This window comes from Megalops cyprinoides, chromosome 15 (genome assembly GCF_013368585.1).
Source record: "Megalops cyprinoides isolate fMegCyp1 chromosome 15, fMegCyp1.pri, whole genome shotgun sequence".
Taxonomy (NCBI): domain Eukaryota; kingdom Metazoa; phylum Chordata; class Actinopteri; order Elopiformes; family Megalopidae; genus Megalops; species Megalops cyprinoides.
In genome coordinates, this window is record NC_050597.1 from 12664841 (window position 1) to 12690941 (window position 26101).

General features: G+C 43.7%; 1 protein-coding gene across 1 annotated transcript in view; it reads left to right on the forward strand.

Moving 5' to 3' along the window:
- disc1 (DISC1 scaffold protein) overlaps positions 1-26101 on the forward strand; it is a 53612-nt gene that overhangs the window by 15772 nt on the left and 11739 nt on the right. The window contains exons 6-10 of the mRNA XM_036547462.1: positions 218-450; positions 3431-3485; positions 6925-7027; positions 7331-7519; positions 20000-20060. Coding sequence (XP_036403355.1) covers positions 218-450; positions 3431-3485; positions 6925-7027; positions 7331-7519; positions 20000-20060 — 641 coding nt within the window. The remainder of the gene's footprint in view (positions 1-217; positions 451-3430; positions 3486-6924; positions 7028-7330; positions 7520-19999; positions 20061-26101) is intronic.

Consider the following 26101-nt stretch of genomic DNA (forward strand, 5'->3'; position numbering starts at 1 on the left):
ACCAAAAGCTTGCTGGTTCGATTCCCCGCTGGGGCACTGCTGCTGTACCCTTGGGCAAAGTATTTAATCAAGAATTGCCTCTGTACATATCTAGAGGGTATAAATGAATAACATGTGAAAACTGTAACCTGTGTAAGTCACTCTAGATAAGAGCATCTGCTAAATGACAGTTAATGTACTGTAATGTGCTGCTGCGTGCGCTGTCTCCCGGCTGCAGGAGGAGATGCAGGAGCTGCAGCGGCGGCTGGAGGCGCTGCAGGAGCGCAGCCGGCAGCTGGATCAGGACATCCTGCAGGAGGAGCAACTGCTGGAGGGGGAGGAGTGTGAGGGGCCGGCCCTGCGCTCCTGCACCCCCGCCCAGCTGCAGGAGCTCGCCAGGGCGCTGGAAGACCTGGTCACCTCAGAGCACCGTGCCCAGATCTCCACCCACCCGCCCCCGGGCATCCTCAGGTCAGCACCCCTGCCTACGCCTTGCTGATCCCAGGGCAGCCAGTGAGGCTGCTTGGGTGGTACTTCTGTACGCTGTCAGTCATCTGTTTGGACCTATCAAAAGGTGTCCCTTGCTTCTGCAAAGTGCTTTGATTGGTACAGTTCAGCTAATCACTCTATGCTATATGTTAACTCCACCCCCCACTATTTTTTGTTTCCTTCTGCCTCGCTTGGTCATCCCTCAGCTGTTCTGAAGGGAGAGCTGTGCTGTTCTGAGGGCAGTGTGAAAATTTGAGCCATTTCTTTGAGACATTTCTGGCAACAATTATCATGTACCTGAAAGTAACCATTATTGTGGAGCTCTCTATTACATTAAAAAATTCTTCTGAAGCCAGTGCTTAGAGAAAGTAGGCCGTGTTTCTAAAGAACACAGAATTTTAGTGACATATTTTAAATCTGGTTAGCTAGGTCCATGTTTTTCCACAGCTTCTAAAAAGGGTCTTGTAATGTAATGCAGAAGATATTTGCTGTTCCACAGGCTGTCAGGAGACAGCTGATTATCTGTAAAGCCTCTGTATAGTCATTCACATGCAAAGATGGTAGTTGTCACTCATAAATGATGCTTGGATCTTCACACAGCAGGTCTCCTATTTAATGGCTTTGAAATATGTATGCAGATTTGCATCCCGTGACAAGAGATCTCATTTTCAACAATGCCCTGTTAGGTGTCAACTTCGCACCTACGAACAGAAGAAGCAGTCAAATGGTAGAATCTTCATTTCATACTAATCTCAAGCAGCGTTTCTGCCCGCGCCAGTGTGAGAGCATTATTTTGTCAAATGCTTTATTTTGTCAAATGCTTTTTTCTGTGGGACGAAGAAAGTGAGAGAGAAGACGGAGCTGACGAAAACCGTTTGTCACTTGCGGCTCTGCACTGTGACCCCAGAAAATGAATTGGTTTCTTGCAATGTCAAGGAGGTCTGACTGCATTTGGAGTATGACCTTTGGGAAGAGCAGCTCTCAGGAGAAAGCGAGCACAGCATCAGTTTGAAGCTTAATGGGGGAAAATATTAGGTCAGTTTCTCTACCCTTCTTCTGCTATTTTTTATTCATAACAATTCCTTCACTCTCACCTGCTGTTCCTCTCTCCAAATGAGATTGAACCCCATGCTGCCATTTCTTGTCAACGATATGAATTTTTATTATTTATTAGGAAAGGAAATTAATCTTTTTTCACCCCATGGCTGAAGTTAATGGTTTTTGTGCACTCAGAGTAGAAAGCAGGTTGCATGTTTTGATCTACTGAAGAGAGAAATTCTGGTTTTTGCAGTCTGTGCTTTTATTTGGTGCCTTTCTGAAACCTGATTCCTTCGGAGAAAGTCGGGCTTTGAACTCACAAGCAATGAGTAATGGTTGCGTAAGATGCGAGGTGAACATGCAGTACTGATGAAAGTCGTCTTCTCAATTCAAGTGCATATTCCCCTCTTCTCATCTGAAGTTTCAAGACAGGCAATGTGGGGATAGACCTGCATTTCTATCTGCAGCCTAAGGGGGAGCCTTATCATCAGTGTTGCCTTTTGAAGTGGATCCTAGATCTCCCCTCCTGCCCTCTAAACTTACTTAAGCTTGCTGACGTCTTCTGCACTGCATTGATCATCATTACCTTGGTCCCCACCAGCAGTGAAATGAGCCGTTTGGGTAACAACACTCCTGCACTGGTTAGAGACACTTTAGAGCCCTGATTAAGAGAGAAGGCCAAACATAAATATAAATACATAAAACATAAATGTGTTATGCGTGCTTTTTGTGTTTGCTGAGCTTGCTGACTTTACATTTCTTCAGTATCGTTGAAGCACATGGCGATATATATATATATTTTTTTTAATAGCATCGATTGGATACTCTCTTTACTTGAAATGTGTACTTCCCGAAAGTTGTTGAGACTGCACCGATTACCACTATCTATTGTGTGCAATCAAGTCTAATTAGAACTATTGTAGAACCGGGAAGAAGTTGTGCTATAGTTTCTACAAGATAATTGTACTTCATCTCTGAATAGTTGTAGAGAATAGAATATAATATGTAGACGTTTGCAGTTCAAGGTTATTCTTGCTCATCAGGGTTTTTGTAAAAGGGAGTTGGAAAGTTAATAAATACCTTGAATCTGTCAGTGCTGGGGTTTGTTGATGGAGACATTAATCAGACACACTGTTCTGACAGCACTGTGAGGCTCAGTAGACATAATAATGTGGTTCTTGTCTGTAGTGGTTTTAAAATAATCAGCTGATGAGAAGGAGCTTGTCCCTACAGTGTCAAAGGACAAGGGATAATACAGTAGAAGTGTGGCAATTCATAACCAATTGCTCACAACTCGTCTGGTGTTTTCAGAGTGACCCGTATGCGACAAGCAGTGATTGCATTATTATTGTTAACAATATATTATTGTCACGCTCGTGCCTGGAAAGTAAATTATCATGATTTGCCCTGAAGCTGCAGTTCTAGGAGTAAGTGGCATTGATTTTACGCTCTACTTTTCTTCACATTCATTAACAGAACTAATCGCAGTTCTCTGCTAATGATGGAAGACCATGTGCTCTCCAGGAAAATTAAAAACAGCTGAGTAAGTGTAGTGGCAGTGTCAGAAATGTGCAGTGAAGACAGAGCTGAATCATCCTGATTCTGAGAGCAGTGATACCACTTGGATCATTGGATGTAGTAAATTAGACATATTCTTCTAGCACAAGGTTGGAGTTCAGTTTCAAAGTAGAGCAGAAATAACACACAAGCAATGTGTACGGTCTATGTGTTTACTTTTCCACCTTACCAGTGTCTTCATTGGAACATGTCAGACTATAATACATGCTGTGCCACATGATGCCACATTTATTAAACTGTGTTACATGTTTTTCTGGTAGACAATAACCCCTCACCTCACCTCACCTCTGTCACATACCCCCAGCACTGCCACTGAAAACGTTTTATCTTCTTTTTCGAATTACAGGCTGAAGAAGCAGGAACAAACCCTGAGCACATGCATCAAAGAGGCCACAGCCAAAGTAAGGCCTTTACGTCCCCTCCTCTCTGTCCTGAAGCATGTGGCTCTCTCTGCCTGCTTTCTGTGCTTGGTGAGGGTGATATAACTTTCCCTCAAAAGTAGGCATGCTTCTGACCCATCCAGAAGCCCCGGGGGGTTGTGGGCCAGGATGAAAGGTGCTGCAGTGAGGTCCTCGGGCTCTTTATTGCCTCCTAGAGGAAGTAGGAGTTATTACAACAGCAGTACCCTGTGTCTCCAGGCAGTCCCTCCTTTCCTTAAGGGTAGAAGTGACCATCATTCAGTCAGACTTAGATGTGGGTTGGAATGGTTTTGACTGGGTTTTGAGGAGGTAAAAAGAAGTAGCAAAAGTAAAAGAATATTGTCAGTGTCTGGCATCTGATTCGACACATTGTGTCATGGAGTTGTTCCGTGTACTGGCCGGGGTGGGGCCCAGCACCGCTGTAGTAGGAGTGGGGTTGTGGGGTGAGGGGTGGAGGGCGGTGGACAGGATGTCCTCCGTTGAGCAAGCAGGAGGGCACAGAGTATGCAATCACATGGTACCTCCTCACCAGCGAAGAGGAAGACAGAAGATTGGTGTCATTGGGCTGTATTCTGCTTCCTGTCAGTGTTACTAGCCGTACACTGAGCTGTCCAAGCCTGTAAGCTCTGAGTGCCACCTGGAGGTCTCTCTTGAGAGGGCTCTTGCCTTGGGTTAACCTTAATGGCATTTCCTTTTTTTCCTAGTTAAAGCAGATATCTAAAAATAACTGTCATGTCTCCAATGAATTTAAGGCTTTGATTTAGAGCAGTGAAAAGCAAAGGATGCCCTGTTTTCATACTGTAAATGGTGCGCTATTCATTACAAGTTATACATATTCCATATTCTTATTGGTGTCAAATGTCAGCCTGGTCCATCGGCTTGGTGCATTGTGTAATATTAATGATGATGCACTGTGCCCTGCTGACCTTCGTCCCTGCTCTGTATTAATCTCTCTTTGATGGGTTGAGTCCTGTTCATAGGCTTAGGCTTTTACCCATTGTGGTCTTTTTCCATTGTGTGTGTGTGTGTGTGTCTGTGTATGTACATATGTGTGTGCATGCATGTATTTGTGTGAATGAATGTGTGTAGAGGGAGCGGGCTTCTTCATCAGTGAATAGTAACAGGAGGGATGGCACCACAGCAGGGGAATAAACCAAAATAGATGTTTCAGAGGAGGGCTTCAATCACATATTCATCTCAGAACCCCATTACCATCACCTGTAAAGCTGTCACAACCTGTACTTTCCACAGGCCCCGCATCCAGAGACACTGTCAGCCCACAAGTAATCTGAGCACTCCTTTACATTGTCTGCTTAAATAAGACTTGCTGTGTGATACCTTTGATTGAGAGAGAACATTAAAGATCCTGCTTCATTACAGGCATTCAGTATATTCATGAACATTAAAACAGGGATTCTTTATTTAGTTTCAAATGGCAACCGTTTGAGTTTGCTGCCTTTTAAAAAGAATGAAATACGTGCTTGTGCCCTCTGAAAGAGAACGCGGAGAGCTCCCACCCTCTCGGATCTGAAGGCTCTGTTCGGCTCTCCGCACAGCTCTGCTTTGAAGTGGTAAACGCTCCATAGAAAAGGGGGAAGTGTTTCATGGGAACTGCATTCAGCCTAATTCAAAGCGAAAACACCCTAATGCATGTCAGACCAAAGGGCTGAGGTCTCGCAGAATGAGGGCGGATGGGCCGCAATTCAAAGCTAACGACCCACTGCCAGCAGAGCACTGCAGTAGCGCGATTCACGGAGATGTTTGCATTTATAGAATCAAAGGGCACCTTCTGTATTGTAGATTGTAGGTTAGGAACAACATTTTACATTATTGGCATAGTAGTAGATGTTCTTATCCAGAGCAACTTACATAGGTTACAGTTTTTACTGTGAATGTTACCCATTTACACAGCTGGATATTTACTAAAGCAATTCTGTGTTAAGTACCTTGCACAACGGTACAACAGTGCCCCAGTGGGGAATCGAACCAGCAACCTTTTGGTTAGGAGTCCTGCTCCTTACCACTATGCGACACTGCTGCCCCACAAATGAAATCAGATTTTGTTTTAAGAGTGAACTCCCCTGTGATATGTTATCAGCCACCTCCGATAACAGCCCTCTGAAATAACATGGGAATGGACCGCTGCGAAGTGACTGTGTCTTTGTGCCCGCCCTGTCTGCCACCTGTGCGTGTGCGTTTAGCCGATGACGCTGGGGGGGAGGGGTGACAGATGGACGGACCGCCTTGTCACGCTGCCCAGGACGCATGGTGCGCACAGGTCTCCACATGAGCCGTGCCACAAAATGCCGCACAGGGCAGACCGATAGACGGTGGATCAGATCCCACCTGGCGCACTGGGCCTCTGTGCATGTCTCAGACAGCACCGCTAAGTTGTGCGCGCGGTGTCTGACTCAATGTGACAGTCCGTCTGTGACAGCCGTGATTGTCAGGCCGATCAGGTGGTCTAAGGGTTGGCCCGCCAGGCCCCTCGTGGATTCCTTGTGCCGGTAATGCAGAAATTGGGAAGTGACGCGGCAGAAATGAAACCGAGCGAGGCGATTATGCAGCCACGAGGAAGCTGTGTGCACAGCGGTCATGACTTGGGAGACACTGTTGATTGCGGCTGCATTTTTTAATTTAATTTTTTTTTTTTTTTTTTTTTAAACTCTGTGAAAGTCTCATGTTGGTGTTGAAGGCATCACTTTGCTCAAATGCACGCCACAGGCAAACTGTTGAGTTGTATAAATTGTTGTAGTTTTTTATTACATTATTTTAACTTCTGTGGTCTACAAATACATGTCAGATACAAGACTGTTATGTGGAAATAATGTTAAGGTACTCACAATATCCTGGATGTCCTCCTTTTTCTCTGTTATACCTTCCAACATCCTGTATTTTGAAGTGGAAAAATACTGAAAGCATCCTAGATTGACAGTTGCCAGCCTAGCATTAAAAATGGACTTTTAAAAAAGTGAGCGCCTGAGAGAAAGAGCTCTCAGAGCTTGCGCTTCCCCCATTTGCCAGGTGAGCAGCAGTTCACTTTGGCTTCATCCCTCCAGAGTGGCTGTCAGGGGTTTGGCAGCAGCCGCCGTCTCTCTCTGTCACTGTCTCTCTTTCTGTCTCTCTCTGTCACCATCTTTCTTTCTGTGTCTCTCCCTCCCTCATCACTCTGTCTTTGTCTCTTTCTCTTTGTTTCATTCTCTTCATCTGCCTTTCACTGTCTCTCTCTTTCTCTCTCTGTCTGGATTCTTTGACTTGAGAATAATACAAATAGTATCAAAAGGGCATCTCAATAAATAATACGTTGTCAAAAAAGTAAAAAAAATGATTACGCCCTCCCCCTTACCCTCTTACCTCGGCCTCGTGGGTGCCCCCGTCCCACTCTGAGTAATTAACTCTGTGACGGTTTTCCCTTCTCCAGGTGGTGATGAGTCAGAGGCTGGGCGGCAGTCTGCGGAGGAAGGTCAGTGCCAGCGAGACGCAGCTGCTGGCCCTGCACGAGGCCAAGCTGGCCGCCATCTCAGGTACGGCCGCTCCGCCCTGCTGTTGGCCACAGTAACTGTAGGATAAATAGTCCTCAATTCGCTTCAGAAATGGGGGTTCAACAAGCCGTCTTGGGGCCAGGTCTATCTTAGGGGTGATGGCTGGATATAGATAGAAGAGATGATGCTGCCTAAGGGAAATCTGCCATCCTGAACAGGGTAGATGGCTCATTTCCACCCCTGGGCCAGTGATAGAGAGGACATTTTAACCTCCAGTACATGGCTTGCGGTGTTTTGAGCCTTAGACATCCCTGTTGATCTTTTTTCCCCTGTTAAATTGTGCAGGGAATGATTTCTCCAGCGCGAAGGAGCTGAAGGTGGAGATGAAGTCCCTCTACGGCGAGCGGGACAGGCTGGAGGGCCTGGTGAAGAAGCTGCAGGCCCTGAGTTTGGAGAACAGCCAGGAGCTGACGAGGATGAAGGAGGAGCATCGTCTGCTGAAGCAGGAGCTGGAGCAGAAAGAGGCTCATTTTGGTGAGTGACCCGCCCATGGCTGTCTGCTAACATCTCTGTGTCTTGATATCAAAGCAATTCAGTAAAGCCCATTTAGATGAAACTCAAGTGCCTCGGTGCACCTCAGCATATCTACAGTCACGGCTCAAGATGCTCTACACGTTCTATCCCAGGCCACCGAAGCCGCCTTTGTACCCAGCACTGCTTAAAGAGCGCACTTCCTGCCAGCAGCTCAAAAACACATGCAAGGTTTTCTTAATGAATCCGACCACTCACTGCTAATTAAAGTGGTATCCTTGTGCACTTGGAGGACTCTCTGGTTGGAATCTGCATGTGTGTGCATGAGGCTGTATTCTCTCTCAGCTGTAGTTGAACTGCAGGTTAAAATAAATAGTACTGTCAGTGTGTTTGTGTCGGTAATTCCAAAGATGGGGTGAGCTGGAATTTGCAGAGACAGAGACAGACAGACAGACTGACAGTGTCTTCTGCTTTGGACCCCTGGCAACAAGAGAAGGTCACAGCGGTTATGGTGGTACATCCTGGGAATATAGTCAAAGGGCAAGATGGATCTGGTGTAGGTGAATAACAAGTGACTTCAGGCATTTTCTTGTGCTATATATGTTAGAAGATATTGGATGTAACATAATGTCATATAACAGGGAATATGACCAGTGGATTCCACCCCTTTACTGACTTGCAGAAGACGGAAAGGAAAATGGAAATGACCTGAAATCTTAAGAAGCATCTTGTTATAAGCCTCTTCATATCCTAAACATTGTGTGAGTGATCAGGGATTTTTTTTTGTCACATGGGTGGAATTGGATGATGTCATTGTGACGCTGCCTTGTCTAGCTGTGTAATTCACCTTCACTGCGTCCTCAAGGTGCTTCTCGTCAAATAATCTGCTGTGAAAATGCCATTCTGTGTAGGTCAGTCTGAGAAAGACATGACGGCAGTGCCTTTTGAAGGTGCTAGACTCTCTTGGGGGGGTTTCATGTGCTAATTTTTGTGCTAATTTTACCTTCTCTATGCAGCCCTCACATTTCAGCTCAGCCAATTAGTGATTCATTCATTTCTGAGTGTGGGAAAGCGCCCCTCGGTCAGCTGTGACATGGAAACTGATGATTAGCATTGGATGGCTTTTTAGTTTGATTTGATGGGGCGCAGGTTAAAAAGGGGTGTGGAAAGGACAGAGCAGCCGGATGTCTTGTGTGACTCAGAGACTGTTTCTCGTTTAAAGTGGAAAGTAATTGCCTTACTGTGGCTTTGGATGCTATATCTGCGCTTCAGTACAGAAGTGGAATCTGTTGAGGCGGGTGGGGAAGTGTGTGTGTGCAGAAATGGTTGTTTGGAGCAGGGCACTTTCGGGGGTGTTTTTTTTTCCCTTCCTTGTGGTGATTTTAGTGCCAGGGAAATTAATGTTTAGTGACAACACCAGCTGTAGTGTTCAGGCCACAGACCAGCATTTCCTTTCAGGTTTCTGGAAAAGGTCAAGTTCCACTCTGAGGCTTCTAGTCTAAAGAGCATGTGGGTAGCGATGTGACAAGCCAAGACCAGCAGCCAGGGAAGGGAAGGGAAGGGAAGGGAAGGAGGTCTCTGATGAACTGTGGGAGTCTTGGGGGTCTTCCTCCGCCTGCTACATCAGAACCTGAATGACCTGGTTCCTTTTTGGGCAAAAGTCTGCCTTAAAAGCAAGAATTTGTAGTTGTCATTTTTATCAATAGCACTTTAGTTTTTTGTTTTATTTTACACTGTTAAGTCAAACAATGTACTTCAAAGAGGCCCTCCGTTCATTTTTATGTGAATACACTAGGGGGTGCCATTTCTTTAGGATATGTGAAATCAATTTTTTGGTTCTTCCAAACCTGTGAAATACTCAGAGATTAGTCTTTTTCCATTGATGCTGGTGGTCTGTTTTTAGTCATGTAACAATAGGTAAAGTCCTCCCATACACACACACACACACACACACACACACACACACACACACACACACACACCTGAAGTATTTTATTGATAATTGTTTGTTCAGGTTTTACCCCAAAATTATCTATTGTAAAAGTATTACCTATGCAATGGCACTGTTGTCAGTGTTCTAACTGAGGACGACGTAGTGAGTCATATCCTATCAAACACCTGTATCGGTCACATTCTGTCAGCACTCCTTGGATTTCCTTGGATTGCAGTGGGTGGTGACATTCAGACATAAAGATGTAGCATACAGTAGTCCCTGTTCCAAAGACTGGTGAACATTGTTCAGTAAAAGCTTGGGCATGGCCGTGTCTCTTGGGGTATTACAAGCTGAAAATTAAGACAATGGCCGCAGGTTCTATGGTGGAATAGGGACTCTGTGCTGACTGGGCATTGAGTTGCCTTGTATAAATTCAGAGTGGAGCAGGAACTAGTAGAACAGTAAAGGGCAGGGATATTTCCCCATCAGGAAGAGACTCCGGAAGGTTGTGTTCCCCACAATTCCTTTTTAAGTGATGTAATATTGGCCTTTATCACAAGGGGCAGTAGCTTGAAGGGATGTAGCTTGAAGAGAATAAACTCTGGTAGTTAATTGTTGCAATGCATGGGTTAAAGATCTCTGACCCCACGCCGGAAATCCAGCGTGTAAAGATTTTAGATCAGGCAATAAATTATTACTAGCATATACAGGCTCTGATATTACCAGACCAGAATGCAATTTTATTAAAAGCAATCACTGATGTGGTGTTTTTTCGGATGAGTGTTAACCAATGGTAGCCTGTTTAGGTGGAGTACTGGCACGAAAGCACTGTTCTTATCCAATCAGCAACTAGTTTCAACTTTCTTTGAGACGGTGCTAGGAAGTATTTGCGGGGACTGCATCAGTTGATTACTGCACAATAGGCTAGCATGCACTCCAATAGATGGAGCATGGAAGCAAAACTTGTGAAGGTTGGCACAGACACAAGCACAATAGAATGGGGGGTGAAAAATAAATGGCGATAGGCTTGGTTAGATGAAAACGGTAATGATGGACAAACGTTCGGCGTATGTTGTCACAAATTATACGAGCCCGGGAGCTGCTTTGCACCGTGTGTTCAAAAAAATACAGTATGGGACAAGCGGCAAAAGGTATTGTCTTGGCATGATATAGATCTGTCACACAAAGCAGCTGTTCGGGCTCTTCATTATACATCAACGTTGCTGGGAGCTGTGGCCCCTGTAGCTGCTGCTGCTTCATCCATCCAAGACCACGTGTGCAATCATAAAGTCCGCATTTATAGCGGAACATGACCTGTCTTTCAGGATAGCACCAGCGCTAGTTGACCTGTGCAAAACATCACAGGACAGAACTACACTCACCAAACTGCAAAACCTAGACAGGCCAGCTACCTATCCACTCACGACATTGCTTGTCACATTAGGCAATGTTTAGCGCACAAGCTGTCAAAACAGATGTTTTCACAGAACGTTGATGAGTACAAAAACCGCAACATGGACAGAATTTTTAATGTATTGGACGGATTCTATGATGATGACTTGGACAAAGTTGTAACACAGCAACTTGCTACTCGACCAACTTTTATTGAAGTTGCACTTTTCATTTTTAATAGCATTTAAGAAAAAAAGGAAGCACTTTTAATTTGAGCATGGTAGTACAAAATTGTGTTTATATATATATATTTTTTTTTTTTTTTGTTTTACAATTTTGAATTAAAGCTGTTGTGGTAACGCTAAATGTACATGCGTCCCATTTTGTTACCATGCGTCCCATTTTGTTCAGAAAAATTTGTTGCTTTAAGCCCTGTGCAATGTCAGGTGGTTCTCTCAAACAAGTCAAGATTAACTCCAGGCTGCCTGTGTGTGTGTGTGTGTGTGTGTGTGTGTGTGTGTGTGTGTGTGTGTGTGTGTGTGTGGCTGGAGATGGTGTGGGTTAATGATAGGGTACTGTGCAATGTTAAGTGTGCGCTGTGGGCGAACACAATACGGCACGCATGACAGCACAATGGGTCTTTGACACATAGAGGGCACCCGTGTTGAGATATCATTATTCTGTCATCCCTTGAGGTAAGAAGAGCAGGAGCACATTCGCCATAAAAGGAAAGCTCACACTACCTCAAGTTTTCTTTTGTGTTGCTTTCCCCCCCCTATATTTAAAGCCAAGAATGTGCTCTTTAGTTTGGAATTTTAAAAAGTGATACAATATGTGGTGTGGAAATTGAGATTTTGAAAAGAGACTCTCATTGGCTGAAACAACTGCTGTTTTGGTGTCAGTGCCTGTTTTCGGGAGCTGCCATTGGGTGGCTTGTGCATACTGTGAATCTGATGCCTCTTGTCATGCTGCATGTGAGTGGGCTAGTATTTCATGTAGAATATCACCTTTCATTAGTACCCATTATTTCCCATATAGACACAGGAGATTATAAGTCCAGTATTATATTATTTATTGGTGGCTGATGGTCTTATCCAGGGCAATTTACTGAGTATAAGCAGATACAAGTACAGGGTGTGGTAGAAAAATACGGTTTAAAGGCAGATTAAAAAAGATGAAACCATTGCTGGTATTGTTATTCGTAGTTGGCCAACAATTTGATTCCCATGCAGCCCTGAAGGTAGTAATACAGTCTAAAACCATTAATCCAGAGGTTGCTTTAGAGGAAAATGCATGGGTTTACACCTGTAAGAAGGCAGTGTAATCTTTTACAATAAACTGAATCTCAGAAAAGTATATGTCTGCACAGGATTTGTGATGTTGGTTTTTGTGGTTGACACCTCCTTTCTGACACACCTAGTATTATTGACACATTCTGATCCATCAGCCCATAGCACAAACAATACTGATTCTCTTAACAAGCTGTTGCCTCCTCAACCTAAACAATGTATTATTGGATGTTTTTCATGTTGCCAAATGTAAAGCCAAATGATATATGATGTGGCTTCAGATCCTGGTTTAATATAGCTAGCATGGACTGTCATTTCTACTTTGTTCATCTCTGAACAAAACTGTGATGCTTGAATTCATATGGTTGTGAACTGATGTATTTTCCCACCACATATCTCAACCCCAGAAGCCCCTGAAGACGTCCAATATGAAGCAGTAAAAATTCTTTTAAATATGGTTACAGTTTGAGTTTATAGGTTTGGAAAATAATCTGAAAATGTGACTGTTGAAACATAACAAAATCCTCCATTGTTTGATGTGTAGTTTCATATGTAACATTTGTACTGTGTTCCATTTTTCAAATACTTGTTTGTGTCTAGTAAAACAGAACAAAGAATACAAAAGAAAGTAATTTTACATAAATTCTCAATTTGTGACTTTCCAGTCAAGGCTTTGATCACATGATGTATTTTTGATCAAAGCCTTTGTGTCCTTTATTTGTTCTTAACACTTTTAGTACATTGAACAAGTGAAGAGAATATTTTGCCTTTGTTGTTCTGAAGAGGAAATAATGCAGCACTTATGGAAGCAGTAATGCGTTTTAATGACAAGTCTGTCTTTAAGTAGTGTGAGGTAGTGTGGTTAAAGAATTTAAAATGTCACAGAAAGGTTGCTGGTTCAAATCCTAGGTGTTGTGTGGCTGTTAAACCTCTGAGAAAAACACATGATCAGAATTGCTTTGGTACATATCTGGTTCTATTTGAGTATTATGTCAGATGTAAGTAATGTCACATTTACTTGCGAAATCTGTTTTCTTTCTCCTGTTCTGAGACCTACTTTTCCTGCTCAGAACAGGCAGGAGGGCATTGTGTCTAGGTTGGGTTTCAACTTCTCCCCCCTCTTCAGTTTCAGAGCCTATCTGCTGTTTCTTGTGGGAATGTTATTCGGTCTGCTTTGGAGTCCATCCAGGTCCCACTCTGCAAAGTGCCAGCTAGCATATCACAATAAGAGGGCCTGACCTAATCCTATTTAATGCGGTTTCACTGCAGAAGTGCTGTGGGATTTTCAGACTGAGAAAAGGCACGGTTAACTCAGGGGTCCAGGTTGCGAAGCACTTGCTTAATGTGTCCAAAGTGTGAATGATTAATCCTGATAGTGCTGTGAATGATTACTCCTGATGGTCAGGCACAGGTCAGAGTGCTTAACAGTGTGAGCCCCTTTCTCCTCGTGGTTCTTGTCAGAGCTGGTTTCATCACCTTCCAGGAAGGAGTGCCAAATGTTCCTTTACACTCAGGTTTTGTGACTTGCTCTTCACCTGGTGTGACCTGGAAGTGAAATGTCTCCATGTGTGTGTGCATTGCGCCAGGTTATGACAGAAGGTGTGGTTTCATTGATAACTGTTCAGGGAAAGAAGAGGAATCATTGGGAATTATCAGTGGGCAATCCAGCATTAATTTAGCTGGAATGCTGCTCCGTAACATGGTTTCACTTTGATTGGCTGTGCAGTGTTTATATGGGTAAGTGTGGTCTTATTGGTTAAATCATTTATTTTTAAATTGTACTCCGAAAAGTAATGGTAAGTACCAAGTGGTTTGAAAAAACATGGCATTATGTAGGTTGTGATTTTAAGCAAGGCCACGGGAGCCATATTCATGTGTACTCACTGTCACATCACATGCTTTAGTTAATGTATTTTGTGAGTGTTAGGGGAAAATTTGTAGTTTAGGGTTTTAACTTTTATTCTGAAAGCACCTTGCACGAATGTTGCCATACTCCTAAACCTATTTTGCAATTTATCTTTCATGAGAAAATATATGCGTAATTATCAATACGTTAATTACAGTGTAATAACATATTAATTGACATGGATGTATTGTATTCTAACAGTTGAATGTGAATGCATAGGGTTAACTAAAAGCTTCCATAAATGAAGTAGCCTTTAATTCCTCTCATTTCTCCTATTTATTAATTAAAATTTATAGTGTGGTGATTTGTAGATAGTTGCAGGTCACTGGTTAAAAAATAAAAACACCAGTTTTTTGATGCTAATGATTATAAAAATCTCAGCATGCTGTTTCAAGGTGGATATAGATGCAATATTAATGCAGCCTGGGGAAACATTATTGGCCTGCCTTTCTAATCAACACTAACTCCAATGGTGGATCCTCTGCTTATTAGCATGGTTAAGGAGAGCTATACTCGTGTGAATGGAGATAGCTGTGCCATTAGGCTGTTAGGTGGTGGATGGGAGGCACACTGTTGAGTACAGAATGGATCGGCCTGTGTTCATCCAAAGGACACATTTTTAAAGAATACAGGAGACTAAATGAATAGAGTGCATTGCGGCAGGGGAACTGAGCAGGTTGTAATGTGAGCGTGGACCTTTTCGCGAGGCTTGCTTTCCTCTCCCTGCTGTTTCTTTCATCAGTTTGTTCAGAAGAAGCCCCCTCTGACATGTGGGGTGCCGTTTTAACCATGTTACTCATTCAGACAGGTGGGTATTTACTGAAGCAGGTTCAGGCTCTTGCTCAGGGGTACAGCAGTGCTTCACCTGGGATGCTTTCGGTTACATGTCCAGTAACTTAGGCGCCGTCTGGCAGATTTATTGAGGGGAACGGCAGTTTAGTTCTGTCATCTCTGGCAGCTTAATTTTGTCGCACATCCTAAACTACCTCTTGCATGTCAAGCTTTGATTTTTTAGATGAGCTAATGAGCTCAGATGGCTTCCAGAAAGCTGACAGCCGCATTACCCAGGAGTGTGACTTGCGTCTGACTTTGGAAGGATACAGCGTTGGCCTGTAACGGAAGCTTGTTGCAGCAGTAAAATTCACATCAGCATTTCCTTTTAAAAAAAACAAAAAAAAAACACTTTTCACGTCAGTTTCTATTTCTATTTTTGCCCTGAATTGGGCCACAAACTTGTGAATTTTGCTTTATCGTGCACCCTTGAGCTCTTGGCTGTCAAAGTTCGGTGCAAATATCAACCGCGTTCCCCCTTCAGCTGTGGATTGCGTGGAGCAGTGGGTTCAATAACTCTAACAGCCCATGTAACCATGGCAGCAAATTGGGCGACATCCCCTTTTTTCGCCTGCTGAGTCATATCCTGTTTCTCTCTGCCGTTGTTACATAGAAACCCCAGAATACAGGCTAGAAAAAAAAAAAAAACATTAATCACACAGAACTGCCCAGCTTCTAGTGCTGGCAATTTTTCCCCTGCTTCATTACAGTGGCATTTCGCCTAGCCCTCCCTCCCTGGCCGCGTTCACATGCAGAGCCGGCTCTCATTTGTTTTGTGACGCAAGGCACGCGTCCTCCTCGCGGCCCGGGGCGTATTGTTACACAGTAATGAAGAAATCACTCTATTATTCACTTCCAATTAGAGGCTCGCGTAAACACTCTCGTCGTACCAGTGAATGAAATAAACACGCTGAAATCATTAGCTCCGACAAAGCCCAGTGAATGAATGTAACAGCTTTATCAGGAACAAATCTTTTTCTTAAAATAGGCATATTTTTTGCGGTTTTAACAGTTTAAACAATGGGTTTGAAAATTGTTTCTTGGCTTTGAATGGCTGAACTCATTCTCTAGCTCTCATTCCAAGAGAGGTGATTGCGCTGTCTTGTTTTGTGTGAAGTAGCATGCTACTCTTGTTGTGTTGCCAAAAGGGTATTATGTGCTACTTTTCCATAATTTCTTAACATCTCCATTTTCGTGTATGTGGGTGCCCTTTACATTTCACCGTACTTGTAACTGCAGTGAGCGGCAGTGTGGCGTAGTGGTAAGGAGCAGGGCTCGTCACCAAAAGGTTACAGGTTCGATTTCCTGTTGCTGGGCTGCTGTACCCTTGGGCAAGGTACGTAACCCACAGCTGCCTCAGCAAATATCCAGCTGTATAAATAGGTTACAGTTCTGCATGTTACCCATGTAAGTCCCTCTGAGATAGGAGTGACTGGTAAATGACAATAATGTAATGTAATGGTACTGTTGCACTGTTTCTGATTGTTGTAAACATGATGCATCAGTGATATATAATGATCCCTTTTGAAGAAGTTTTCAGTCCTCTCATTCTGTCCTAACTTTGCAGTGGTCCTCTCAAAGTGTTCTCAGTTCACTCTGTCTTCAGATGAGTGAATAAACACTCACACTCACCAACACTCCTGAGATGACAGGTTCTCTTCTAATAAGCTCTCCAATGCAAATCTCTCTTCATACCTCCAGCCAAGCGCTGCAAGTCCCCATAGACAGGAAGTACAGATGGCAGCCTCCCATTCTTGTCTCACCCATAGCAGGACACAGCATGCTGTGACTTCCTGCTCTCCTGCTCATGCCACACTTCTGCGCACAACTCATCCTTCCTTCAGGACTGCAGACTCACAAAGGGGGTTTTTGTTTCTCTTGGAAAACAAAATTCTCTTGAGCCATCTCTAGCCTGGTATCAAATTCAGTCTTGAGTGGAGACGCGTAAATGGGCCTCCAGAGTCATTAGGTTCAGAGAGATATTCAGTTCACATTGAACTCAAGTGCTCTGGGTCCAAGGTAGTTTTGTTTTTGTTTTTTTTTAATCTAACACCTGCATCTTTATTCATGAGGCATCTTAACTCAGTGGAGAACAACAGCACAGCACATTTGACACCACTTTTCCTTTCGTACAAATACAATACTCTTTAGAAGATACCCAAGTAAAGATTCATTTCCTTGGTCATATTAGGATAGAACTTTTATGATAGTATCTGTTTTTGTACTCATGCATTTTGATTATAGAAATTTAATGAACAGCTGTGCATATCTTTGCTATCCTTAACAGTTGTCATGATGTCACTAAAACCGTATCATTTGTCCCTTGTCCCAAAGCCAGTGTGTTCTCTAGGCCATGTACAAATCTTTTGCTGTGATCCTGTTCACAGTAAGACAGACAAGTGTAATCACATAACTTCCGCTTCAGCTGCCGGTGCCCAGTGGAAAAAAAACCTCTCTTTTATTTATATTGTTTGTTTTTTCTTATGTGAGATTAGAGATTTTATTCTGAAATGAAAATACTGAATAGTGTGTCTAGTATTTATTTGTAATGCTTTTATGATTATGTTTCTAATGTGCTGTAAAGTAGTGCAGTAGAAACACAGCAAAACAATTGCTCTGTCATATCCAATTGGTGCATGTTCTGTGCTGCTGATGGCATAACCCATTATAGCTGTTGTGCATACAGTGTACTCCATGTCAAACACTTACTCTCAGACCAGAGAGCCCTGTTTGGGCGCAAGGTGAGAGCATGTAGACAGTCACGTATAGTATGGCCAGGGCCCTACTGCCGAAGAGGTGATAAATGGTCTGTCTTGCCCACACAAAAGGAAGGGTGACTGGAATGGAAAGGACATTTCCAAGCTTCTCAGAGGCTGAAACAGGCATGCAAAGGCACTGAGCACTCACATTGGTGTACACCTCGTGATGTGAGACACCTGCATTCTGTCTGCCATGCATTGGCCGAAGGTGCTGCGTCTGTCACAGACAGCCCTGTGCATCCCCCCACCCGCCGCCTTCCCCCACCCCCCTCCCGGTGCTCTCAGGCTGTACTGTCCCACCACATGTACCCCTCCCCGCATGAAGACTGAGTGATGCATAGGAAGTGACAACCCCGCCATCAAGCCTTTGATATGCCTTTGCTTTAAGGGCTCTCGGATTTCTTCTTAATGTTGAGGGACATCATTTTCTTCCGCTCTGAGTGAATAGGAACCATCCCACACTGCTGGCAATGGAATGAGGAGTGGATGTTATGAAAAATGTATGCCACTGCCTTCTCTCGGCAAACTTTGGGCTCAGACATGCTGAAAAGAGATTCCAGAGTTTTACAAGAAAGCATAAGAGACTTACATGAAAGCACCGTGGCTAAAAGTACTGTTGCATTGTCAATAAGAGCAATTCTTGCAATTTTATTGTGATTTTCAAGACCATGCTCCCAGTTGACTCTGCTGAAATGATCTAGGGGGATAGGGGGTGAGTGGGGGGGTGTTGTCACTTGAGGTCCCACAGAAAACAAGGACAGTTTTTCCTGCGATAATTTTAGCTGACTGTGCTGTCATTCTCTCAGCCGTGAGCTGTTAATGTTTCATTGCCTCTTAATTTGAGTTTTCAAGTTTTGAGAAAGTTCTTTCTTAGATGTGTGTCTGTGTTACACAAGAAAAGGGACTGCTTTAATCCAATGACTGCACATCCTGTGAAGGGCACTCTGTTCTGAGCTTTATTTAATGAACGCTGTGATTTAAATAGCTCTTAAATGTCCTTATTGCAGCATTTCCAATTCACTGAAGAGAGTAAAACCACTACAGCTGACTTTAGATGAGCAGGCCATCAGCCCAATAAATTTAAAATCTGTTTGAGGATTAGAGTTTATAGGATTTATATTTTAATTGGCTTTTGTTAGCTGTTAAAGGAGAATTTCATTAGACCCACTCCTCCTTTAAAGTTCTTTTACATTTCATTTTTATTAGTGTTTTACTTTGAGGATTAGTTATAATCCTCTATTTTATGCTGTGGGAGATAATGCAGGCTCCTTTGAATATTGTGAAATTGAACATTTTATTTTTTGTTATTTCAGCTATTTTACTCCCAGATGCCACTCAGCTGTGAGTCAAACACTGAGTTCTGTAGAACAGCAGGCTGTACTTGCATTGGTCATTTGATGCCACCTCGCTTCAGTGGCATCAGATCACAGTTGAATTGGTTTGCATGGTATGGGATATATGCTCCATTTCTATATTGTAAAACCTCCTCTCTTCCTATTGGCTGGATTGTATTCATGTGTAAGTCAGTTAATCAGACATGTTGTGATAATCATCTACTTCCCGAGAGTGTTGCTCCTCCTCGCCACTCACACACCCCAGCTGAGTGGCTCTTGGATCTGATGGGGCCTCGAGATCTTTGAGAATCCCTCCCAGTGCATTCTCATTCTCATCTCTGGTAACAACCAATAAAAATCAGATGCAATTAACAGCTTGATTCTCAATCAAAGTGGGAAACCTAATTTAATGGTGTGCAGTTACCAGACTACTAAAGAGTAAAATGTCGCTTGGCTAACATTTCCTGTTCCTGGCACACAGTGTATATCTGCAGGCTCTGAACTCATGATTCATACATCACCTAATTAACACCCCTCAGTTCCCTTCCGCTGCATTCTGGATCCTTGCATTCTCTCTCCCCCCCCGCATTCTTGGGAGTTGAGTTTTTCAGGCATTGTCACTAGAGCAGGAGTCTGTATGGAACAGGTATTGCATGAAGTGCTTAAGGTCTGTCAATCTGGGTGCATATCAGAGCAGCTGTTCTGTAGGATCCCTTTATCAGCACTGAGATGTAATTGAATGACTTCGCTACCAGTACTGCTTGCTGCCGAAAGTTGCTAATTTCCATTTCTCTCCAGAGTCGTTCATCTGTGAGGTGATCTCTCAGTGTAAATCATTGCAGCTGCCACTCTGCTGCTGTTTATTCATGGCTTTGCTTTTCGAAGTAATGCTGTTTGTAATGTTTTTTATGCTGATCATAACATTTTTTAACTCCGTGCAAACACAGAATCTGTTAAGGAAGGAGAGGTTATGTGATGGTTTTTGAAGGCCATGCAACTGACTATTTTTGTCTTTTTGTCTGTTCTCTTCCTGTCACAGAGAAGACACAGAGGGAGAATGCTGTAAAATACATCGAGGTGTTAGAGGACAGGCTGCACAGGTGAGTGTGTGCTCTGCTTTCCGATGTTCTCACAGCCCCACTACCCCCTCAGTGGCCCCACATTCTCCCTGCAAACTAGCGTGTGAGTGGTCTTTTTCGTTCTATTGCACTGAATCATTCATGTCTATCTCTACTCATTATGCAGATTTTGAAGAGAACGAAACTGACTTTTAAAATCGGCAAAGTAACTAGAAAGGAAAGTTTGACCGGAAACTTCAAGTCAGTTTGGAAAAGCCTAGCATTGTAATAGCTACTAGTTAAAAGCTTAGTTTGAGAGAAGGTCTGTATCTGTAGCTACTGTAACATATCCATCATGACATCAGCTGCAAATGTTTGCATGTTCAGGTCCTGAACATTCTACCCCTGTTAGTCAATGGGAAATGTTTCAACATAACATTGTAAACATCTCAAAAAGTACTTTAGATATTGGCACAAAAAACAAGCATTGCAGTACTATAATAGCTGAAGGTGTTGAGCAAGTTTTATCAGCTTAGCTGAAAAGTTGTAGGAGGAAGTTACACAAAGAATATTGGATAGTGAAGAAGGAGAAAAAGATGAAAAAGAAATAAAAGTAAGTTGGCTTTTTCAAAACTAATTTTATGTTTTGTTTAATGTTTTTGTAGCGTTCAAATGGGTTCATCATGGTGATGTGATGATACCTACCTCATGCCTTTATTAAAAGAACCGAGTTTAGCTGAACTCTATATGCCTGTGAGACCATCATGCCCGCTGACAGTCCAAAATTCACCTCAAATTGTGATAATTTGGTTATTTAGTGTTGTTTTGAGTATTGTACTGAGCTTTAGAATTTTGTGTTGATTGTGCTATGATTAGAACTATAAGAGGGCCCATTTGGAGAGGAGTTGGCATGCGTTCCTTTGTTCTGGGTAGTCCGCTGGGTAGTTGAACAGGCTGAAAGCTTGTCAGTAGCCAAGCTGGTTTAGTAGGCAACAAAAGGGAGAGGGTAATGTGTCAATCTTCAAAACACACTTCCTGCTTATCAGGGCTATGCCTGATCTTTCCGAAATGAACTCAGTGTGGAACCTTAGGTGGCATTATCTGGTCTGGTATCATCTTTATCACGTAGCTACACTGTGTACATTTTTAATGTACACACCCTTGGAAAGAGCTGTCATTAACCTGTGTCTAAATAACTTTTTTTCTTTTTTTTTTTTTTTTGCACTTGGCTCGGAGAAGGAATTGAATTTTCTGCAGTAGGAGCTGATCTGTGTCAGCTCAGCCAGCTGATGATAATCGGCGATTGCAACAAGCAACCAGAGGAAAATCTCAGCCTTGGACTCTAGTCAAAGTCCACGCAGTCGTTTTGATCTGGCCAGATGGCAGTATGCAGTCTGGTGCCATGTCCTATAGCTTTGGTTACAGGCAGTACAATGGAAAGGGAACCGTGCTGTGCTGAGGCAGATAGAGTTGGCTCCAGCTGGTGATTGCCTGGGTCCAGCTCTACAGCAGAGGATCAGTGCAGGTGTGGGGCTTCTGTAATAAGAATGCACGAGTCAGGATGTGGACATGGAAGTGGAATGCTGGCAGCAGTGTAGCATAGTGGTAAGGAGCAGGGCTCATAGCTGAAAGGTTACTGGTTGGATTCCCCGCCAGGGCACTGCTGGTGTATCCTTGGGCAAGGTATCTAACCTATACTTGCCTCAGTAAATATCCAGCTGTATAAATGGATAACATGTAAAAAATTGTAACCTATGTAAGTTGCTCTGGATAAGAGCATCTGCTAAATGACAATAATGTAATGTAGTGTAGAAGAATGGAAAAAAAGGGGTCTCTCCTGGTCCCTTACAAAACGCACGCCTACCTAAAGCACTGCTCTGAGTGCAGTGCTGCTGTGTGCAGCAGGGATTACATCTGTGTATGTGGTACATGTCCGCCAGCCATTTTGATCACTTTGCACTTTACATGGCAACAGAAATCAGGTTTTTGACGTATGTGCCAAAGTGTCCAAGGAAAGCTTGCTGGATAGAAAGAAATAGAATCCTCACAAGCCAGCAATGTGAATGGAGCAGCGGAGTGTGCTTCTGTCATCACTATTTAAACTGATGTCTGAAGCTTAAGAGGCCCAAGGATGGCCGCATCTCCCCACAGAAACGATATCTGGCTTCTCTCTTTACTTTTGGCAGCAGCTGCTGTAATATCCCTGCTTCCAAAAAACTTGGAAAAAAAGTCACAGTTCGTTCAACGATGTCTGAAGGAGGTGAGGGTTTTGAGATGCATTGTGTTACATTATTTTGCCAATTCCCCATCTAGCTCCAAATCCCTGTCTCACAACAGCACAGGGCTGGAAATGGCTCTTAACAGGAAATGTGAGGAGGGAGTGCTTTTGGTGAAGAAGGGGGGGCGGTGGTGGTGCTGGAGGGGCCACTCAACTGCTCTGTATAGTTTGGGCCTTTCATGAAAGCCCATTTTCTCTCTGTCATCCTTTCAGGACAGTATTTTTGCTGTTCACTAATACCCTGATAGTGACCCTAATGTGCTCTGAAGGGGAGGGGGGACACAACACTCTATCCTTAACTCAGTGGGGCACCCTCAGGGCCAGAGTCAAGCGGTGCTCGGATTGGGCTCCATAAACAACCACAGCCACAGCTGTGCACCTCGTGTCCATTAAAATGTCCCTCTGAGTCCCTCTGGGCAAGTGTGTCTGTGTGTCTGTCTGTGTGTGTATCTGTCTGTGTGTCTGGCTGTCTGTCTGTGTATTGCTGGGTTACACATCTTTCAGGTTATTTTCTTCCTCGTCAATCATTTCACTTGAATGGCTCTTAAAGTATAAGCAGCGTAACTTATAGAACATATAACCATACAAACTAAGCTGGCGTGGGCCAGGGTGACCATTGTCCATTCAGTGCGCTTCTAACCCTAAACATGTTCCACCCCTGCCCGTATCAAGCTCGAGAGGCGAGAGCTGGCAGGGCATGGCACGCTGTTGTCTGTCATTTTGTCCCAGGGGATTTCCCCCGGCACAGCTGTGTCACACCTAATGCACTCCCACATCAAATCCAAAATGAGGAAATGCGTGAAAAGGAAACCGTAGGAAGTGAAAGCCCCCGGTGCAGCTATTCAGGGTTGAGGGAGGGAACAGACAGTCTATGGTCCTTGTGAAAATTTTGATCTCTGTGGAGACTGATAGTGTTAAAAAGCAATTATCTTTGCCTTTTTATAGACTCTAGCAGGGCCTCTGGGTTTAGACGGACTGTAACTGAGCGCAGGGCGGACATTTGACTGCGTGTCTGGCATGAACAGAAAGAATTTTTTTTTTTTCCTTTGGAAGAGGGCGGAGGTGGCAAGCGTGCACCAGACACCACGTAGATGACACAAGAGGTTATATTTAATGATTGCCTTCATAATGTGTTACTTCATTTAGTTTTTGTGTTCTGTCTCGTCGTGTAAAACAAATGTCCGTGGAGTATTTGGCACGTGTCCTTATCAACGATACTTCCAGCCTTAAAATCAATCATGATTATTCGTCGTTGCACCTCTTTGGATGCGACCCGCGTCTGTTTACTTCTTGTGAGCGGCCAAGAGAAATTCTTAAACCAATGGCCAGAGTAAGTCAACCACTTAGCCAGGAGGTGACACCTTTTTTATTTTATTATTGGTGATGTATGAAAGGCCATGAACAAAAACAGTCAAGTGAAGCAATCATAGCTGGCGCAGTGTGGTGTACAGCTGTGTTTTATGATTTTCTTTAATAGGTAACAGAGCTGAGTACTGAGAAGGCTTGGGTGAAACTTTAATTTTTTATAAAATACTGAAGAGGCTGTATCCTTCTCTCAAAGTGATGAAAGCTTAAAACTGCTCCCTCTCTCCCTCCCTCCTGCTTGCAGGGATTTTGAGAGTACAGTCTTGCGATTCACACAAGTGGAAAATGACACAATCATTTAAGAACAGCACCAGTGGGCTTGCGTAATTATTTCGTGCTCTCTGTCTTTGCAAGCTGGAATGGCTTTTGCTGTATGTACCTGAAACACATTTAAAGGTCTCTGAGCTCTTCTCCCCAGAGCTAAATCCTTAAAAAGAAAAAAACAGTGATGGTACGACCTGTCTCCATATCCGATACGAAGACCTCTCCCTGCACGGCTCCTGTTTCCACAGGTCTGGGATCAGCGTCTCAGCAGCTCCATAGGAAGGCCACAGTGGGAGGGCCGTGGCTTTCACTGACTTAACGGAGGCCAGTTTAATCCCCCTAGGCATGCGGGGGGAAATGAAATGAGGAATTTGCGCCACCCTTCACCCTCATTACCAATCCTCCAACACATCAGTGCAGCCCATTCACGTGCTGCTGCAGCCAGGGCTCTGGAGAGCGCCTCTCGCAGGCCAATGGCAATTAACCCCGAGCTGCTGGCTCGCGGGGGACAAACCCTTATTTGCTGGCCAGCGACTGCAGGTGTGCAGCTGTGAGCCACCAGGGTTGATTGCTCTAGCTCTCTTAGTGTAAGCCAAGATGGATTGAGTAATGAGGATTATACTGCTCACTGCACACACGAGATAAAAGAGCAGCCCTGACTCCAGCACACAGTGAGGAGAAATGCATGCTGGGAGACTGGCGTACCTTGAATGTCCTCATGATCAGCTGGAGATTGGATTTTTTTTTTCCTTTGCCCAGCATACTTTTACCGTGGTATGATGGGAAGAGTGGCTTTGCTGTTTTTTCTTTATTTATTTGTCAGGAAATGGCTGCCCAGTATAGTCTCTCTGTCTGTTAAGTTTAGACAGGACATGGAGTTGAAAGGAAACCATCCATAAACTTAATAAGCTCTGAAGGCCTTGTCAGCTGATAGATTAATGAGGTTAATACGTATGACTCCTGATGGTACTGACCTGGCCAGTAGAACTTGGCGTTAGCTTGTTGCTTAACTGGGTCAGAGAGGATGTTTCCTGTCTCCATACTGCTTGGAGAAAGAATGGCCTCTTTGTTTCCCCAAACACTGTTTTTCCCCATATTTGTTTATATTGTTTCATGGCCAACTTTACAATGCACAGTGGTGTGTTCTTTCCTTAGTCTTTTACTTTCATTGCTATACGTACAAGCAGTGCATAGGGAATGTCGATTGAAATCGTGCTTCAGGTAACACATCTGTATCTCCTGTATATTTCACATTCCTGGTTGGCAACAACCAAAAGAGGCAGGAAAGAAATGTGACAACCCTATTGAAAGGACCAACTGGGGTTTTTTGTGTTGTGTAGTGTGTGAATTAAGCAGAATGCTGGCTATTTCTGTGGTGCGAGGACAGAGCAAAGGTGTCAGGTGACACACAGTCAATTATAAAAGAACTGTCTGTCTTTGGAGAAGCACAGAACGGCTGGAATATCAGCAGGGTTTCTTTGCGCTGCCATTCCTCTGAGCCCAGGAGGGAAGAATATCATTTGCTGCGCCGCGTCGGCTGCCTTTAACTGCATGGTAACAGAACAGCAATGGTGTCAAATATTAATGAAGGGAAAAGGTAGACCGGTTGTGTCATTGTGTGCCAGATGAATATGGGGAAATGGGTCTCGGGCCGGCCTTATCAGCTCAGATGAGATGGTCTGGCAGCCAACGGGATTTCTCGTTGAGCCTCGTCAGGGGAAGGAAAGCGTTCCCGTCTGCCTTTTTTTGTGATGAATTTCCCCTGTGAATCATGCCAGGACGTGAAATGTTTGTTACAGGAGCTCTTGTGTGAGGCCCGGGTGATGGAGGGCTTGTCAACATTGCCAGTGGAATTTCGGCAACAGTCCCGAAACTGGAGTCCCTCGGCAGTGCATACCCGGGGGGTTGGTTTCATGATTCTCGTTCACTATGATGCTGTTAGTTTCTCTTACACACTGTGCACCTATAATGCTGAAGGTCACAGTGACATGCCTGTTTGAAGGTGAATGATAACTATATTTTTTTCCACTCGTACCAGGGTCAGAATATCACCAGCTTCAAGGATTATTAGGTTTCTTTTTTGTTATTATTCCCTCTTGAAAATTATGTATGTTCAGCGCTTTGTGACCATTCAGTTTAAAAAAAATTCTTTTGGTCAAGTGATGTTCTTTTCACT